This window comes from Chionomys nivalis, chromosome 8, assembly GCF_950005125.1.
Source record: "Chionomys nivalis chromosome 8, mChiNiv1.1, whole genome shotgun sequence".
In the NCBI taxonomy this organism is placed as follows: Eukaryota; Metazoa; Chordata; class Mammalia; order Rodentia; family Cricetidae; genus Chionomys; species Chionomys nivalis.
Genome location: NC_080093.1, coordinates 44,958,649 through 44,978,444, shown reverse-complemented (window position 1 = coordinate 44,978,444; position 19,796 = coordinate 44,958,649). Strand labels below are relative to the sequence as shown.

General features: G+C 42.2%; 1 protein-coding gene across 2 annotated transcripts; it reads left to right on the top strand.

Moving 5' to 3' along the window:
• Positions 1-5,891: 5,891 nt before the first annotated feature.
• Cblif (cobalamin binding intrinsic factor) lies at positions 5,892-19,546 on the top strand. Of its 2 annotated transcripts, none has more exons than XM_057777028.1 (9): positions 5,892-6,067; positions 6,728-6,904; positions 7,983-8,096; positions 8,526-8,663; positions 10,026-10,207; positions 13,351-13,528; positions 14,584-14,785; positions 16,119-16,237; positions 19,233-19,546. In XM_057777028.1, the coding sequence occupies exons 1-9, from the start codon at positions 5,989-5,991 to the stop codon at positions 19,292-19,294; spliced, it is 1,251 nt and encodes a 416-aa protein (XP_057633011.1). In that variant the 5' UTR covers positions 5,892-5,988; the 3' UTR covers positions 19,295-19,546. The 2 variants fall into 2 exon arrangements, with proteins under 2 accessions (XP_057633011.1, XP_057633012.1); XM_057777029.1 differs by lacking the exon at positions 19,233-19,546 and adding an exon at positions 16,416-16,480.
• The last annotated feature ends 250 nt before the right edge of the window (positions 19,547-19,796 follow it).

The following is a 19,796-nucleotide window of genomic DNA, read 5'->3' as shown; positions in this document are numbered from 1 at the left end:
ATTGGCACAGATGGAAAGTGGATTTAAAAGGCTGGTTTTCAATAAATTCAATGAATTTAATATAGAAACCAAGAAATACCAAGATAAGATAAATATAGACTCTAGACTCTGGGCTTCTTAAAAGTGACACTTTTTCAATAAGTCCTCAGTTAAGTGTGGGACTTCACGAGCCCTTCCTTTCCTTATACACACTGGAGTTTGGACTGATTTGGTCATGTGCAGGCCTTGGGTATGCGGTCATGACTGCTACAAGTTCATTCTGGAAATGGCCCCATCATTCTGACCAACAATATTTCATTGTCAGATATCCATTCCCTCTAGTTCTTACCATCCATCCACGCATCTTCCACAATTTGAAAGAGTAGAGAAGGAACACAGGAGGACTTGGAAGGGGGAGAGAGGGGTGGAAAGGATGTAATATATGACTCACATACAAAATTCTCCAAACCAAAAAAAAATGTAAATTTAAATGAAAACATGGACAAAATATTAAAGGAAAAAGAAGTGTATGACTATATAGTGAAGGGTATACCCTGAAAGTGAATAAATGATCATACTGGCAACAAAAATATCTATCCAAGGACTGGTGAGATGGTTCAGGAATGTAAAATCTGACCACTAAACCTCAAGACCTGAGTCTGAACCCAGGCACACACATGGTAGAGAGAGCAGACTCTTGCAAGCTGTTCTCTGACTTCTACATGCACACCATGCATATGCACCTACACACACTGATAGATAGATGACAGACAGACAGACAGACAGACAGACAGACAGACAGACAGACAGACAGATAGATAGATAGATAGATAGATAGATAGATAGATAGATAGATAGATCCATATTTCCTATGCTGTATAAAACAGCTTTGGGGTCCTAAAAACAATTTCCATTCAAAAGATCACAAAGGAGGGGATGAATATGACCGTTATCCATACCAGTACAGTGATATACATAAACAAAAATACCACAATGAAACCTACTATTTTATACACTGAATAAAAATAAGAATAAGAAAAGGAGGCCACAACAGAAAGCAAAAGCTATGGATTCTCTCTTACACATTAACACTGTATAAGCTATCTGGAGTCAACCATGCAGAGATACAGAATATAGCTAAGAAAGCTTACTGTAGAGAAGACAGCATGGAGCAGTAGACATTTGACTTGGTCAGCCTTGGGCTAGTCATATTAGTACTGAACTGCTGGGGCCTAGTTAATACGAGGGACAGCTGGATCCACACTTAGCTCATTGTGATATTCTACACATGAAACCCTGAAAATTGTTATATCCTATAAGGCAGATCATAAATTTAACTTATTGCTATTCTGGAAAAAGTTACCACAAAGAAAAAAACCCTACATTTTTATCATTTATCTATTTTTCTCTTTTTTAATTTTTCTAAATACTGCACGAGTCTCAAAAGATCCTTGACACCACGGAAAAGACCATTAGCAGCCTTTCGTGATACAGTTCACTCACAAAAAGCTCCCCTGAAGGAGAATGAGGAGAACAAGGAAATACTGGTACAAGGTGAAGAAAGAAATGATGGGCAAAGTGAGTCTTAAGAACGAGGAAAAATAAATAAAACAAGAAGCAGCAACCCTGCAAAACCTGAATGCTTTCCTCTTCAGGGATAATTTAAGCTTGTGACAGCCTGCTTCGTACACACGTAATGTATAAAAGCCCCCACCTGCTTTTCTATGTGACTCCTCCCCTGCATCCTGACTCACCTGCATAGCTTCTGAGACAATTTTCCCTTTTATTAACCGCAGTCCTGTGTGCCAGTGACACTAGAGAAAAAGCAATAGTGTATATAGAGTTTTCATTTGCTTCCTTCTGCCTTTTTTCCAGACTCCTCACACAGGTCAAAGGTAGGGCAGCCATTGCACCAGAGTCTGTCAGGGAATGGAACCTCATTCATAGGATAACCAACTGCCCCTGAGTTTTCTTGCACTGAGGGGTTTCCTGGAAGGGCTGACAGAGGGACAGATGTGGAATAGCTGGGATGGTTGCTCAAGGCAATTTGTGATGGGAAAGGATTTCTAGGTATAGCAACCTCAAATGGCTAAAGATTCACTCCTGATATTTATACTTCCTGTGTTTCCTACTGTATAATTCATATTATGAGTATAAAATCTCATAACTCATAGGCTTCTAAATGTATAAAAATTGCTTGCCTTATAGTTTTAGGTCCTGGGAAGAGTTATATGGCATGTTACAAAAGCAGGGGTTTAAGATTGTTTGCTAATTCTAGATTTAAAACAGTGATTTCTATTTTTTGCTGCAGGTTTGGGTCACCTGAAGGAATTTTCAGCAAACACTAATATCCAAGCCTCACACAGACCACTTAATATAGAAACTGACAGGGGAAGGTCGGGTTTCAGGACTGTTTAAAGGCCCTCATATATTATTAATATACACCAAGATTGAGAATTATTTTCTTTCTTGGTTCTAACAGATTTCATGTGACACTTACATGTATGTATATGATGTATTTTGATCATTCCGCCCACAGTGCTTCATGTGTCACCCCACTGCTCACTCTTGTCCCCTTCCTCTTTGCACTTAGTTCTCTTTTCATGTCTTTTCTGTTTGTCTGTTTATTATGCAATGGGTTTCATTAGGGTTGCACACAGGAGCTTGGGTACAGAGCTATTTACAGAACATGGGCCCTTTTCCAAGATTTTAAAGAGCAGGTGTAATATATCAGTCTGGCTTTGTTCTTAATATGTCAAAAATGCTCATGGATTACTTAACTGGCGTGAAGAACCATCAATAAACCTTGAGAAGAAATGCTTATCCCCCTGGGAAATGACAGGGTGACGTGTTCACCCCGAGCTGTTCCAGCTCTTGTCTTTCCCAGGCTGATCCCATCCTAACTTTGGAAAACTCATGGTTTTGCCCCTCCAGCTGAGCTACCCTTTGCTGGGTGGGGAGGTGTTGTTCAGGAGGCCATTATGTTCTCCCTGTTGATCACAGAGAGGTCTATACTAATGATAAACTGATTGGCCCATTATCTCAGGCTTCTAATTAACTCTTATAACATATATTAACCCATTATTCTTATCTACGTTAGCCACATGGCTCAGTATCTTTTTCAATGGGTCAATCACATCTTCCTTCTTCTGTGGTTGGGACAGGACTGGGGAGGAATGGGCTTCCCAGAATTCTCCTGTTCTCACTGACCCACCTCTACTTCCTGTCTGGTTGTCCTGCCTATACTTCCTGCCTGGCTACTGGCCAATCAGCATTTATTTAAAACATAATTGACAGAATACAGAATTGTCCCACACCATAGCCCAATTGCTTTCAGAGGGCTTCATCCAGCAACTGATGGAAACAGATGCAGACCTACAGGAGTTTAGGAAATCCTATGGAAGAGGGGGAGAAACTATTATAGGTGACAGAGGGGTCAAGGACACCACAAGAAAACCCACAGAATCAAATAACCTGGGCTCACTGGGGCACACAGAGACTGAACTGACAACTAGGGAGCCTGCATGGGACTAACCGAGGCAGAGTGCATATATGTTACTGTTGTGTAGCTTGAAATTCATTTTGCACACTAACTAAAAAACAAAATTTTAAAGGATTAATGGTTAAAGGTAACAAAGACACAAAGACTTTGATATGGTATACCCCTCTGTATTCTGTGAATATGTTTTACTACCATTGGTTAACAAAGAATCTGATTTGGTCAATACCCAGGCAGAATAGAATTAGGTGGGAAATCCCACCTAGATAAAGGGAAAAAGAAAGCATAGTCTAGGATACAGTAGCAGATGCTAGAAAAGCAAGACGAGAGGTAACAAGACACAAGCCTCATGGTAAAATATAGAATAATAGAAATGGGTTAATTTAAGTTGTAAGAACTAGTTAACAATAAAGCTGAGCTAATAGGTCAAACAGTTTGTAATTAATATTAAGTCTCAGAGTAGTTATTTGGGAACTGGCAGATGGGAGAGAAACCTCCAGCTACAAGACTTGACATTACTGTTCACTGTAAGTGGTGTGATTGAAAAATATATTACTTCCCGGAATACTGGTAAGAGTGTACACACTGTAATCAACTACATAGAAGAGATATTGTTTCTAAGCATGTAGACAACGGTGTGACTAATCAAGCTCACTCGTGTACCCACCACCTCCCTTTTTATTTCTGTAATGAGACTGAAATTTATTCTGTGAGCAATCTTGAACAGTACATCACCGCCAGTTCTGTAGTTGTTATGTGGTCAGGAGAGCTCACAAACAGAAACATAGTTCCCTTCAGCCAACATCTCTCTGTTGCCTCTCCACCATCATCATATTAGCCCTAAAATTATCTACAACCATAATGTCTAACTTGAAAAAGAAATTAAAGAAGACCATTAAAATGAGGAACTATTGTGGGAAAACCAAAACATACGGTCAGTTGTGTTAATAAGAGAAAATAAAAAAACTCAGTCCCAAACATAAACACAAACATGTTTAAATGACACAAAATATGAGCCAGCAATCAATGACCCCAGAAAACAAAAACCACATTTATTATCATATGGAACCTCCCCTCTCTGTAGATAGGAGAAAAAAAGTGAGGAGTCATGAGGAAATTAATTTGGAAAAATCTCCTTGGCAAGAAGGGACATAAAGTACAAGTTAGCTAGAGTTTTCAAGGAGAGTAGTACAAGAGAGATCTCCATGGCTGTGACAGAATCAGCAAGAGAAGTGGTTAAAAGTGTAATTGCGAAGGAGGCCAGTGCCTTGCAGAGCCTCAGGAGTGATGGACAGACTGACATCATTAACACTGAAGCCTCTGTGTTGATGATCTCCTCCTAAGTGCAGTGACTTAAAACTTAGGAAAGACTCAGTCCCTTGGAGTCTCCAGATGCTAGTTCCAGTTCTGTGAGGAGGGGAACTCACCTTACTATACAGTGTAACTCTATCAGTGAAAAAAACTGCATGCTTCATGTTGTTCACTGAGGGTACAGTTTCTAATACCTTAATGTGGTGGTTTGAAAGAAAATAGCACCCAAAGGGAACCACACTCTTAGGAAGGGTGGCTTTGTTGGAGTAAGTGTGGCCTTGTTGAAGGAAGTGCGTCACTGTAGGGGTGGGCTTTTGAGATCTCATATATGCTAGAGTCATGCCCACTTCTTGTTGCCTGCTCAAGATGTAGAACTCTCAGATCCTCTCCAGCACCATGGTGATACACAGATTAATAGAGATGGGTTAGTTTAGGATATGAGTTAGCCAGAAATATGCTTAAGCTATTGGCCAAACAGTATTGTAAATAATATGGTTTCTGTGTGATTATTTCAGGGCTGAGCAGCCAGGAACAAACAAACTAGCAGCCCTACTACATAGCAGAATCTGCTTTTATCCCTGAGTAGTAGAAACAAAATTAAACAAAACAATTTCCACAAAATTGAAGTCCACTCTTTATCTAAAAATCAAACAATTTCAAGTAATCTTCACTGGAACCCAGGTCCAGGTTGATTCAAATGCATATAGTCAGCATATCTACCTGAATGCGAATTTCCACCAAAGAGCCTACAAAGGGTGCTTGCACAGTGAAATGAGCCAGTGCCTACCAAACACCTAAACCTTAATGAAATCATTGCAGATAAGCAACAGGAGACTACTGGCCTAGGAGAAGTCCTGTCTATATTCACAGATTAGTCAGATTTCCTACCTGTAATTACTCAAGAATTTGTTAAGAGATACTCATTATCTTTGCTGCATTATCCAACACTCTGGTTCTCCTATCATTCTGCTGTTTGGAAGTCACCTTTACACACCGTGGAGGGTCTATGCAGTAAGCAAACTCAGATAGGCAAATGGGAATGAGTTACAACAAGGTAGGAGGGGTCAGCATAGGTATTTAAGAGTGACTGGGTCTGGAGAAGACTGTTTTACAAAAGTAAGAGACGACAGAGGCATACTTCATTAGCAAATACTGGTGTCTGTGGAAAGGGAGACGTGGACAGCACAAGAAAGTGTGGCATGGCTTGGCTTATTCTCTACCTTCTAAAGGTTCTCTGGGCTGTGGCAGGAACCAGCACCCGAGCCCAAAGCTCTTGCTGTGAGTATGGTGATTGTTCCGATGGCAAAGACAGTGATCTCAGGCACAGTTTTACTGATGGGAAAGAGGTAGAACAGCAACCACTACAGGAGTTCTCAAGAGGTGGGCATAAGTCAGGGATAGCAGCATGTTCATCTTTCATGACTTCCTAGCCTAATTCTCTGAGAGTCAAGTCAATGCACTTTTTATGGAGAGAGAGTGAATTATGATGCAGAAATGTTGGTTACTGGAACAAGAGAGATACTTAGTGGTAACTATGACCACACAGGAGGTTTGAATATTTGCTGAGCAGAGCATGCCTCAAGTCATCAATATTCTTCATGGAAGAGCAGAGGGAAATGAATGCAAAAGAAATGAGTGACTTCTAGGCAATGATGAGAAACCATGTTAAATACTTCTGAGCTGTATTGCTTAAAGTTAGCGCATTAAAAAATCACTTCAAAGATAGAGATTGTTGGAGATGAAAGGAGCCTCTAAAGAGAAATGTTGACACTTTCTGCATTTCTCTTCCGTCACTCGATCCTCAAGACTCTCAAGTCTTCTGCTAAACGACCTAAAAAGACAAAGGAATCACACTTCTGGGAAAGGGGATGAGGACTCGGGGGAATGAGGGATGAGGAACGAGGGCGGGGGTGTGGCAAGTGACTCTCCTTTTCTCAGCTGTCCCCCCAGAACAGCAGCCCTGGGTCGATGGCCTACAGAAGCTCATGGAGCGCTCGGTGATGAGGTCAGATTTCCCAAACCCCAGCATCCTGATTGCCATGAATCTGGCCGGCACCTACAGTCCGGAGGCCCAGAAGAGCCTGACTAACGAGCTCATGAGTACTGACAGTGCAGGTCAGACACTGGAGCCCTCCCCAAAGCCTGACTCTTCCACACACAGCCCCCCCAGACCCCGGGTCTATGTCATCACCCGCTCCAATTCATTCACCTTTCCCTACACAGCCGCAGACGTGATGTAACGTATGTGACATCAGAATTGTCATGGAGGAGGACAGGCACGCACAGGGAGCTCCAGACTCAGTGCAGAAAGCAGGGGCTTCTGGTTTCAAATCTGCTGCTTATGAACAAGTCACTGGATGCCACTTTCCTTGCCCTCTAAGGACAAAAACAATAACGACAGTGACAGCAACAACAAAGTCTAGGGTCTATTCACTTCGCATGACTGCTTTAAGGTTCACTTTCTGCCTGTATGTTTCCAAACTTTCGTGGGGTTTCTCCTTTCTTTTCTAAACAGACAGCAGGAATTCTTTTCTTAGCATATGTTAATTATGCAAAATAGTTTCATTATACAGTCTTTGAGCCACACAGACAACACTAGATTCAGTGTTTCCTCAAAGATTTATTTCCATATTTCTTTTTTTTTTTTTTTTTTTTTTTTTTTTTTTTTTTTGGAAAAGAGAGATTTCAAAATAACGTGAGTACACTACTTAAAACCCAAATCCTGAATTTGAGGCTCTGGATATGAGGCTGGGAGATGCTGTGTATGGTGGCATACACCTGTAACTCCAGCACTCAGCAGGGGATCTCTGTGAGCTCTGGCCAGTCGTGGGTACAGAGTGCCTCAAAAATTAAAAGGGGGAGGTGGTGAGCAGCAGCTGAAAAATGGGTTAGTAAGGTGGCTCCGTGGGTAAAGGCACTTGTTACACAGGCTCGATGATCTGAGCTTGAGCCCCAGAATACACAAAATGTTAGAAGAATAACTGACTCTACAAAGATTCCTTTTGACCTCCACATGTGTGCTGTGGCTTGCACACATACACACACATGCATGCACACATGCGCGCACAAACACGGTAATAATAATAACAATAAATAGTTGAAGTTTAAAAAACAAGTGCAATACTCAGTCTAGTCCTTGGGGGCGCTCTGCCTGGGAATGCCTGCCATCGTCATTCTGTTCTCTTTTCCATAGACCTGACAAGCGGGCAGCTCGCCCTCACCATTATGGCTCTCAGCTCCTCATGCCGGGACCCTGGAAGCAGAGTGCCCACTCTGCTAAAGAGAATGGAGAACTGGACACCCTCAAGTAAGACCTCGTGGGGAGGGAGGGGAGAGTAAGGGCAGGATCCTTCCTGCAAATTTTTAACCCAGAAAGGAAAATTATGGAAGTGGGAAAAGTGAAAAGTCAGGAAAGAGACACAAGGCCACCTCTGCTCTGACAGTCCACCAGCGAGAGACTCACTTCTCAGCCAAAACGAGCTAGAGAAGCCAACTCCCCATGCATGTACCGGGTAGCCACCATCCTCCCAGAGCCAGCACTGCCCCCCCTCTTCAGGTGCCAGATAACATTCTTCCTCTGAGAAACACTGATGTATGTCATCCTTTGCCAATATTGTCTCTTTTTATGGAGACAGGTTTCTAGAGATTTCTATTTAAAAGCCCTGGTCTTTGCTACTCAAAATGTCCCCAGTGTGGTAAGTATCGATCTAATGACGGTTCTCTATTGTCTTCTGAGGCCAGGGTGATGGTGCCTCGGGCTTCTATGGGCCCAGTCTGGCGATCCTCGCACTGTGCCAGAAGAACTCAGAGGCAACCTTACCCATAGCAGTGCGCTTCGCTAAGAACCTGATGAGGGAGTCTTCCATCGGTGTGGGTAAGTTGAGGCTATCAGACACTGACCAAGGTGAGAGCATCAGTGTCGCAGTAGGCAAGAGGTGGTGATGGAGGGGGAAGTAAAGAGGAAGAACCTTCCACGGAGGTGGAGCTGAGCCCTGCAGGTGTGGGTGCAGGGAAAACATTGAACAAATGTTTATTGGACATATGAGTCAAGGGCAGGCTTCCACTGGGACAATAAACCGGTCACAAAAGTCACAAGTTATTTTCAAATAAAATGGAGATAAATGTCTTGCCTCACCCCTACCCTGCACTCCTTAATTTGTACCAATTCTCCCAGACTCTGAACTTCAAGATGTTTCTCCTTTTTCCATCCACATACCCTTCCTACAAACAGCTATTTTTCTGGAACCGACCGAGAGAACTTCTTGTTCCTCTGTTTTACCCACACTGGGATGCCAATGAATGAATCTTTTCCTCTGTGATGCTTTTTCCTTCTGTTAGCCTTGCTGTGTGTAATGATCGTCCTCTGTTGAGCCCCTGCATGGACTCACTGTTGCCGTCCTCTGCCCCTCTCGAAGCCATATCTTCTCTGGCTTTCACCCACTTCCATAGACCTCAACAGCGAGCTTTCTCTTTGCACTGTCAGACAAGCAGGTAGATACAGTCTAGAATTTTTCCTGGGGGTCAAGAACAAGCTGGTTCCTCTCCACCTGGAGCCTCACACCAGTTGGTGCATCTCTGTCAGCTCAGTAAGTGAGGTGGACTTTGTCTTCGGGTGCCAATAACGCTGTCACTCTTACTGGAGCTATGAGATTTTCCAGTGGGAAAGGCGGTGAGATGAAAGCTGCCTTCTCGATAGCATTTCACTTGCTCTAGTCTTGTCAGAACTTGCCCATTTGGCCCACACACGTGTATCACATGCAAATAACGAAAAGTCTCTGCGCTGAGTGCTATGATGGATGCACAGAGCCCAGGAACCACACACATGACACAGAATGCTGACTGAGTAAAACAGGCATGAACCACAGACCGCTGTGCTGGGAAGACCAAAATGCCTTCACTGAGGTGAAGATCAACACCAAGATGAGAGAAGTGGAACTGAATACACTGTCATTTACACTACTGAAAGCTTTAAAGTCTGAGTTGCTCAGCTGTGTTCATTTATTTTAAAGTCTGGCCCTGCTGCTTACTGCTGCTTACTGGCTGTGTGGCCTTGGGCAGTTACTTTACTGCTCTGAGCTCCCATTTCCTCATCTCTTAAATGAAGATACTAATAGGTCCTGTTCACGGGTGGTCCCAAGAACGAAAGGAGGTCCAGTAACTAGATCACAGTGAGCAACTGATGAACACTGGCTATGGTGGGGATTGTAGTGGGGTCTGTCTCCCCTCTGCCTTCCAGATACTGGAGCGGTAGCAACCTTGGCCCTGACCTGCATGTACAACAGGATTCCTGTAGGCTCTGAGGAAGATTACAGAGAGCTGTTCGGTGAGACACTGAAGGCTCTCGTGGATGATATCAGCTTGAGGGTCAACGCGGATGGCATCATTGGAGACACCTACAGCACTGGCCTTGCTATGCAGGTAAATGCATCCTATAAGCTCCTAATCTAGGCCAGAATAACAAGCCTGAACTGTAGGACTAAGGGACTTCATGTCTACTAACATGCCTGCGAAAGTCCAACTAGTGTGATTTGGGGTCAATTCCTTAACTACCTTGCCTTAGTTTCTCTGCTAACAAAATGCAGGTATATGCTAGCTCATGGATAAAATATGAAGATAAACCTAAAAGAATTCTTCTTCTTTCTTGGAAAAAGTGAAACAAATCAAGAATTTTGAGGGTTTGTTACCAATAAATAACGGTCATACACTATTGAAAGTCTGGTGCACACATACTGATATGAGAGTAGCTCTTCCAAAAGATATTCATGAAATTTTCTGCTTCAAACTTACCGGGAAAGTGTCCTTTCTCTCCTACTTAACCTTACCCACAAAAAAATGGCTTGTATTTAAAATGATTAACATGAGTAATCCAAAGATGACTCTTTCTTTCTCTCTCTCTTTCTCTCTCTCTCTCTCTCTCTCTCTCTCTCTCTCTCTCTCTCTCTCTCACACACACACACACACACACACAAATGAATAATAAAAGTCACCCAGTAAACAGTGGAGCCGAGTCTGAGAAGCTGAGTCCTGAGTATGCATTCATTTTATGCCTCCCTCACATATCTCCAGGCTTAGATTAGGAAAGATGCTACTTGGCAGCCCCCAATCCACCACCATCTCCAGCCCCCGTGACTAGAATCGGCATCCACTATGGAAAGCACGATGGTGGAGAGAGCTTAACAACCAGAATCAGAAATGACAGAGTCACAAGCAGTCAAATCCTCTAGTCCATAAGGAGAGATTAATGGTCTAAATATCTTGGGAAATTAAGAGAAAAATTGCACCATGAACTCCCAACCTCAGAAACCCCAGGAAAGGGAGAGGGCTGGAGTTACAATGTCAGCTCTAAGCTTTGTGTAGCTCTCGGCTACATTACAAGGAAATCAGCTCCCAGAGCAAAAGAGATACTGGTGTGGGTTCCCTCCACACACTAAAACTAGAGAAGAGTCCACACAGTGTATGTAACAGTCAGTGTCAAGCTAAGAGTGAAGACAAATCACCAGAGGTGGGGGAGACTAAGAGCAAAGCCAGCTTCTCCGTCTCAGTCACTGGAATTCTGTCATGAAACAAAACCATTTTCCCGCAGCTGAACCATACAAAAGCGTACCCAGAACTCACATCTAGAAATTCCTGAAGGAAGCAGGCAACCTGAAGAATGAATTTAACCTGGGTTTGGCAGGGTTGGGTCACATGCTTAACCTTGTCTAAGAAGTTTTGATTGCTTTAGTGCCAGATTAAACAGGTTAACAGATTTAGTGCACAAGTGTTTACCTTGCTGATTCCGCTTAGGAATTCCAGTTTGGATTTTATCACTTTCTAGGTACACTCTGGTAGATTACACCTGAGAATAAAAGCTTTTCCTATCAAAGGGTAAGACCTCATCCATATCCAGATACCACTTACCATGTAGATTTCTTGTTACTTAAGGCACACAACTTCTCCCTACCTGCCTGCTAAGGAGTATCTGCCTGGTGCTTCTTAGACCAAACCACCTTGTAAAGCGGCCTCGATGGGAGTTATGGTCTGCATTTGCCAAAGTTATCAGGGTGACCACACCTGTCACAAATGTTCAAGGGCTTTCCCTAGCTGAAACAGCCATCTCAGACTTCCCTCTGCCACCAAGTTTCTCTTTCCAGTTTCATGCAAATTTGTCATTAGCCAACAAAGCCCAGTACCATACTTGGTGCCTCTAGTTGGCATAACTGTAAAGGAAGGGAGGATGCAATGACAGTTTCCACATCATGTCTTGCAAAATTCTCTTCCACACTTGGCCACTGGACCCTCAAATGATAGGCCCTCGAAGGACAAGCAGGACTCGTACTTTCTAATTTACCCCAAAGATAGAAAACTAAACAAGAATAAGTGGATTGCTTGGTGTGCTAACCCAGACTCATTTTGCAAGTCCCTGAAGCTCACTTTTAAAGATGGAAATTTAACATTTCACATACCTGGGTGTGTCCAAGGCTAGATGAAGTGGTTCTAAGAATGACCAGAATAAAAAGATCAAATGGTGACATCGGGGACCATTAGTTGTCTCTCATCACTGGTTTCCCCCAGTCTCTCCTGCTGTGTGGTATGTAAAATGGTCAATGACAGCTTGGTGTTTCCTCATAAAGCCCCAACTGAAATACACAAGCAAGAGAAATGGTTTTCTCTTTCAGTACTGGAGTATCAGGGAAGGACTGACTGGTGCAGGCACCCACCACGCATTGTTCCCGAGGAGTCCAGTGAAACCCAGCCATGACTCCATCCGAAGGCCAGGGTCGTGGAAACTGTGACTGACAGGCCTATGTAGACACAGGCTTTGGGAGGAGGCCACCAAAAGGTGTACCTGACAACACCAATCAAAAACAGTCTACCGCATGTGCCAGTCCAGGCTGCCCTAGACTGCAGTGCCTTCTGTGGTTTGCTTTGTTATTCCTGTTCCATATCTACATACTGTCCACAAATCCAGCCATCTTAGCGGCATTTTCTGGCTCTAGTCATTGACCAGATAATTTTTCTGTGGCTATTTTTTAAAAGAATTTATCAGTGTTTATTTCTTTAACTCTTTTATTTTGTCTTATGTGTATAGGGTGTTCTGCCTACCTGTGTGTCTAGACATCATAAGCATGCCCAATCCCTGAGGAGGCCATAAGAGGGCAAGGCCATAAGAGGAGGGGGGATCCCCTGGAACTGGAGTTGCAGATGTTGTGAGCTGTTGTGTGGGTTCTGGGAACCAAGCCAAGGTCCTCTGGAAGAGCTCCTCCTCACTGAGTCATCTCTCCAGCCCCAACATTGTTTATTTCTTTAAATAGCATCTTGTTTGTTATTGTTAAACAGAAGATTTCGCCCACACCTCATGCATGTGAGGCAAATGCCTTGCCTCCACACTACACCTCCAGTCCTTCTCCATCATGGGACTGACACTGTGGAGGATAAATGCAATTCCAAACCCTGTGCTGCTTCAGTTTGGACTAGCATAATGATTAGCAATCAAGTTCAACCCCCAAGAGCCAACTCCCTGCCATACCTAAGCTCTTCTCTCTTTCTCTCTTCTGCCCATGCCTGCCCCTCTCTCTTAGGCTCTCTCGGTGACACCTGAGCAACCCATCAAGAAGTGGGACTGTGAGAAGACCATGAATGGGATACTCAATGAGATTAAGCAGGGCAAATTCGAAAACCCCATGTCCATTGCTCAAATTCTCCCCTCTTTGAAAGGCAAGACTTACCTAGACGTGCCCCAAGTAATTTGTGGTGCTGGTAAGAACTTTTCAATGACCTCCCTTTTTATGTCATAAAGTTGCTACTTACAGTACAGTGGCATGTGGTTTGATGCTGAGTGGCATATGATTGTTTTGTCAATTCATCCCAGATAGGTAGATGACTTATCTCCAACCCCCAATCATGTGTACTAGCACACAGCCAAAGTGCCTAGCCTTCAGAATTCAGCTACTCATACTGAACACCTACTTTAAGAAGGTAGATTGTTTGTAGTCACGACAGGGAGCTTCATGAATTTGACAAATGTGCTGCCAAACATCACACATGTCTTATCTGCTCTTTATAACATCGGAAGACAGACATATAGGCAAAGCTACAGTCTTTACAGTAATAAAATCAGTATTAAATAGAAATCAACATCATCCACATTACAAAAACAAAACGAGCAGAAGGAAGAAGGAGAGAAGACTAATAACCAATTGTTGATTTTTATCTGGAGGGCTTAAACGGCATAGATGAAATTCACCCAAGCCTTCAGGATCTAACAATGACAGCCTGACATTCACAGAACACCAACAGGATGACGTAGAAATCTTACATGTTACTTTGTAACACTTTGTAGCCAATCAAATACAACACTGAAATACTTGAAATTCAGACTGCCTGTACAGAGCCTTCCTAAAACTTCTGTCACTCCAGAAGAAGTCTCTGAAATCAACTCCTTCAGTTCTTCTTTCCTTATCAAATCCTTCCTCTTGCATTTACTAGCTTCATATGACAGGAGGAAATTATAAGCTCCTCACAGACTTCAGTGCCAAGTCTACAGGAGCCAAACTCAAGTAAACACACTGCCATCATCTGAAACATTGCCACCTTAGCCTCACTCCCTAGCTGCTTCCCAGGGACATCACAAGTCTAACATAGAGTCCTTGCCAGGATTCCAGAATAGTTGTCCAAGTCGTTTGTTAAATAACCTAAAGGTTACTATTTTCTTGAAATATTTTCTGGAATGAGTTCCCAATAACAGTAACTTTTGCATCCATAAGTCAAACACCAAAATCTTTCATAAACTGGGCCTTTTTTGCTCCTCACAGATCATGAAGTGCCACCAACTCTTACTGACCATCCTACCCCTGTCCCCACATCAGCATCTAACATTAATGTCATATACACCATAAACAATCAGCTGAGGGGGGTTGACCTGCTCTTCAATGTGACCATCGAGGTCAGTGTGAAAAGTGGATCTGTGCTACTTGCTGTCCTAGAAGAAGCACAGCGCAAAAACTCCATGTTCAAGTGAGTGGTGCCAATGGTTGCCGTCCACAAACCTGACTCAAATTCCTATATTCTCTCTCTCTCTCTCTCTCTCTCTCTCTCTCTCTCTCTCTCTCTCTCTCTCTCCCTCTCCCTTCCTCCCTCTCTCCCCTCCTCTCTCCCCTACACCCTTGCTCTCTCTCCCTAAGATAACATAACATGTAACTAATAGAGTTCAGAGCTAACCATGGATTTGACTGTCTTTGAAACTCATGTTCTACCCACTATCCTGTTAGGAAAGAGTAGAATATGGAAATGGATCAGAGGGGAGAATAAAATGTTGGGAAATGTCAACTATTTGCAAAAAGAGGAAGCAACAAAGGAAGATAGGGAGATCACAGTTTAGGAGTCAAGGGACCATGCCAATTCATGGAAAAGAAAGGAGGACACTTAATGCCCAAGCCCTCTGGATATGCTTTACAAGTTCAGCATTTAATGTTGCCTGATTTTTCTTCCATCTGTAAATATAAAAATAACAGATGATACATAATAGAAACTTGGAGAGGAAAAAAACACACAAAGAATAAATTGCCCCCACAACCACAATATAATCAGCTATTTAATAATATGGTGGATTTTTCTATGTGTAGTGTAAACAGTTATGATTCACCATATTCATAGGCTGGCATACACTTCTTTAAAAGTTGAGTCCTTATTGTTTTTAATTTTATTTTATTGTAATTACGTGAGGAATACATATGTGCACATGAGTGCAGGTACCTATGGGGGCCCAAGGCACCAGCTCCCATGGTTCTTTGTATACGGTCCTCTGGGAATCTGGACATCACTAAAGTTGACCGATAATAGAATACATCCCCAAAATCCCCATGTGCACTGCCCTCTATGACGGCTACTCCTTTTATTGCCATGCAATATTCTATAGGGGAAAACCTTGGACTCTGAGTCATGGAGATGTATGTAATATAGAGTACAAATGTTTTATTGTACACACATGAAGGTACCCATTAGTCTGGAGTTCTAACCACACCAAACAGAAATAAACACACGGAATCTGGCAAACATGTACTGTGCAAACTAAACTGTCCATTCTAAATAACATATCCATAAAACATGACTATCTAAATATGAAACTTCCTATCAACCTACTCAAGTGAAAATATAAAGAAAAACTCCTTTATCTATTAACTGAAATTCTATTTTAAATGACATGATTCTAAACTCAGTCAACTGCATTTTCTCTTTTGAACATTATTTTTATTTGCTCTGTAAAGCACTTGAACATCCATCCATCCCTCCATCTTGCCTTCTGTTGCCTGACTTTAACTGAGTGGTGCTACTTACATTTTACTCTTAGATTTGAAACCAAAATGACATCTTGGGGCCCTATGGTCTATTCTATCAACAATATTGCTGAAAATGCGAACCAGAAGACATACTGGGAGCTCCTTAGTGGCAAAACACCTTTGGAGGAAGGTAAGGAAAGCAAAGGAATGTGGTTTTCTTCCAGTTGGAAGGCTACATTTACTAATTCTTTAATGTACTTGGTAAATGTGAAACTGTATGTGCTTATAATAAGGGTATACATAGGAACTGAGTATCATATATAGTCATAAAATAAACACTCCACAATTATTACTGACTCTTTTTACAGGAATATAACTAAATCCAAGATATGTGATGGGAACTATATACGCTGGTGATTAACCCCAAGTAACCAATAATGCGTCAGTGTAGCATTAAGGAAAGGAATAAAGGTACTTCCCCTTGGGGCCACCTCACCGAGAGCAAGTCCAGAATTGAATTCTCCACTTCATCAGACTTGCGTCTTCCATCCTTTGTCTTTCTGTTGCATGGGTCTGAATCTGTGCCTGCCTGAAAAGGGCTGTCTTGTCGATCTGTGTGGCTTGTGTGTGCTGTGTATCTGTCATGTGTCTCTGCCTGTGTGTCTGTTATATGGCTGTGTGTCTGTCCTTCACATACGGCTTTTCTCTGTCTTTATTGAACAGCACAAAGAGTGTCACATGGGGAAAGAATGGGATACTTTACAGAAACATTTAACGGTGTTACAAACATCAGTGTTCCGATTTCATAAATGGCTGCTTTCAGACTTTATGGTAGGATTAGGAAGTTGCTTTCAACTTCTGTATGTGGTGCTTGCAGCAAACGATACGCGTGCATTGTTCTGGGTGAGAGGCAGGCAAGAGTATATAACTTAAGAACTTAATATTATAGCCATGCATTATCTTAGGCTGTAAAAGTTGACTACATGGGAAATTCAAGGCAAGTATGTTGATTCTTACACTGTTCTCAGAAAAGGAGGTTAAGCAAATAGGCTGAGTACTTAGTAAGATAACAATCTTAAGTCTTAAGTGACCACAATTTGTACTATTAAAGCTGGCAGCGAGGTCCAGCAAAAATTCCAGTCTCTTAGAATGCAAGAGATATTTCAGAATATTATATAACCATGAGATGTCAAAGGGACCTGTATAAAACACGAGACTAGAATCTGACAGAACAGATAACCAAGTCCAGGTTTCCAAACTTGAGGACATGAGCTTTTTAATACAGCTTCGGCAAAAATCCAGCACTCACCGCCTGTTTAGTCCCTCACAAAAGGAGTGTCTGTAACTGCATTTATGTGATAAGCATGACAAGAATGAAACTCAGACTCCAGCAAAACCTGAATATTTCTGAAAGATTTGCACAAATGCTAAAACATTTTCCCACTTCAAGAGCACCGAGGCATGGTTTTGCCTAAGGATCATGTTGACCAGGCACTGATAGTTAGCATGAAGAGGACTGTAAATCCAGAGCCACAGGAGGTCAGGGCTGTATCGTGAAGGCTCTATTCTCCAGGTTTACCCTGGGAGAGCTGTTTTACTTGCCATCTCCCATATAGGAATGCCTGGCCAGTCAGAATTCATGAACTTCAGCAACAGGCTTTGGAGAAAGCGCTTCTCGTAGTCATAACCTACAGTACACAAGTAAGGAATAAGTCTCTATAGCTATAACATGGAAATACCAATTCTTGGGTTGTTGTAAGGATTAGAAAAATTATTCCAAGCCAGATGGTGATGGTACATGCCTTTAATCCCAGCACTCAGGAGGCAGAAGCAGGTGGATCTCTGTGAGTTCAAGACCAGCCTTGGTCTACAAGAGCTAGTTCCAGGACAGGCTCCAAAGCTACAGAGAAACTCTGTCCCAAAAAAAAAGGAAGGAAGGAAGGAAGGAAGGAAGGAAGGAAGGAAGGAAGGAAGGAAGGAAGGAAGGAAGGAAGGAATAAGGAAAAAATTGTTCAAGATTATTAACTACAATATCTTTTGTAGAGTATGTGTTCAAAATGCTGTTGCTATTGTCATTTCTCCCACCACCTTTAAAATTTCAGAATGATTTTTTGAGATCAAGGTGGCATTTCCATTTTATAGCTCCTTTCTCTGGGAGCAAGTACAGTAAAGGTAAAGATATCAGATTCAAAAACATTCTGGTGTGAGATTGTCCTACTTCCTGTTGCCAGAATACCTAAAAGATAAAAGATATCAATACCATCTATCCTTGTCATGAAAGGTTCTCAGCCTAATGCCGTTCCTGTTTCTTACAAAATCTTCCAAAACTAAGTGAGATTCTTCATAAATACTTTGTGTCATTTATTGCATGGCTCCTAGGTGCCAGATAAGTCTTCTAATACTAAAGATAACATTTCAAAGAGAATACTTAACAAAATTTTCTACATGAAAGAAAAGAGACTTATGGGCTTACCCCCAAAGACATGCTCCATAAAGTGGAAATCTAAAGGTTGTAAAAGAGAAATCCATAGACATTTGTAAAGCAAGATAAAAAGCAAATACAAGCGGAAAATAAATCATCTACCAAAAAGAAGAAGAGAAAGAGGGAGGGGGAGGAAGGAAAAGAGTGAGCGAGCACAGGAAGTGCCCAGCCCACCACCCATCCTAGGGACCTGAGAGATGGCTTCACAGTTAAAAGCAGCAACTGCTTTGCAGAGGACCCAGCACCCATATCACGTGACTCACAACAGCCTGTAATCCCAGGTCCCTCTTCTGGCCTCCACCAGCACCTTTACACATGTAGTGAGCATACGTGTACATGCATACGTACACACACAAAATAATATTAATAATAAATCTTTTTTAAAGAAAGAACCTAAATAGGGCTAGCAAGAGCTGGTAAAGACATTTGGCACCAGGCTTGGTGACCTGAGTTTGATTCCTGGGACCCACATGATGGAAAGAGAGAATCAGCTCTCACAAGTTGCCCTCTGGCCTTCACACGCATGCACCTACACACAGACACACAAATAAAGTAACGACAATGAAAGCATTTTAAAAGAAATCCTTAAACATCCAAAATTCATATTTCTGCCACCTTTCCCCATGATGATCTTACCCTCTAACCAGCTCAATGGGCTGATGTCCTGGCATGAGAAGTTGACAGGCCCTCCGCCTCTTTTCAGGAGTTGCTTACTACGTTCCCTTCAACAATGAGCACATCACAGCCAACTTCACCCAGTACTGAGGAGGAGTGTCTTCTGCTGAACGGGACCAAAGGATGTGGAGTTTTTAAATTTCATTTCAAATCTATGCCAAGAAGAGTGGATGTTAACAATGCTACTCTAGTCCTGATTTAAAAAAAAAAAAAAAAAACAAAACAAAACAAAACAAAAAAAAAAACCATAGAGCCATTGTGTGGAATAAACGGTTCCTAATACAAAGTTCCTGGAGCACTCACCATTGTGACTCATGAAATAAAATGTCTGGCTTCTCAAGACAGACTGCTAGTCGTCATTTGCGCCTATGGCGAGAGAGGAAAGCCCCGGTGATTTGGAGAGATTCGTGCAATCTTCTGGATTAAACAACACACTCACTACTTCTACAGATAACTATTAAAACTCCTGCTTGTGTTTCTTATACTAAGGGCTCCTTTACAAACATGTACACATACACATTTGTATGAAATGAACAAAATTATTCCATATGTAACTCCAGAATGGTTTGTAGCTCAGTAAATGACGTCATGA

Excerpts from the sequence above, each read along its gene's own strand:
- Cblif (XM_057777028.1), top strand. The coding sequence starts at position 5,989 with ATGGCTTGGCTTATTCTCTACCTTCTAAAGGTTCTCTGGGCTGTGGCA. Across the intron at positions 13,529-14,583 it reads CCAAGTAATTTGTGGTGCTG|ATCATGAAGTGCCACCAACT; the intron begins GTAAGAACTTTT and ends TGCTCCTCACAG. Across the intron at positions 14,786-16,118 it reads CGCAAAAACTCCATGTTCAA|ATTTGAAACCAAAATGACAT; the intron begins GTGAGTGGTGCC and ends TTTTACTCTTAG.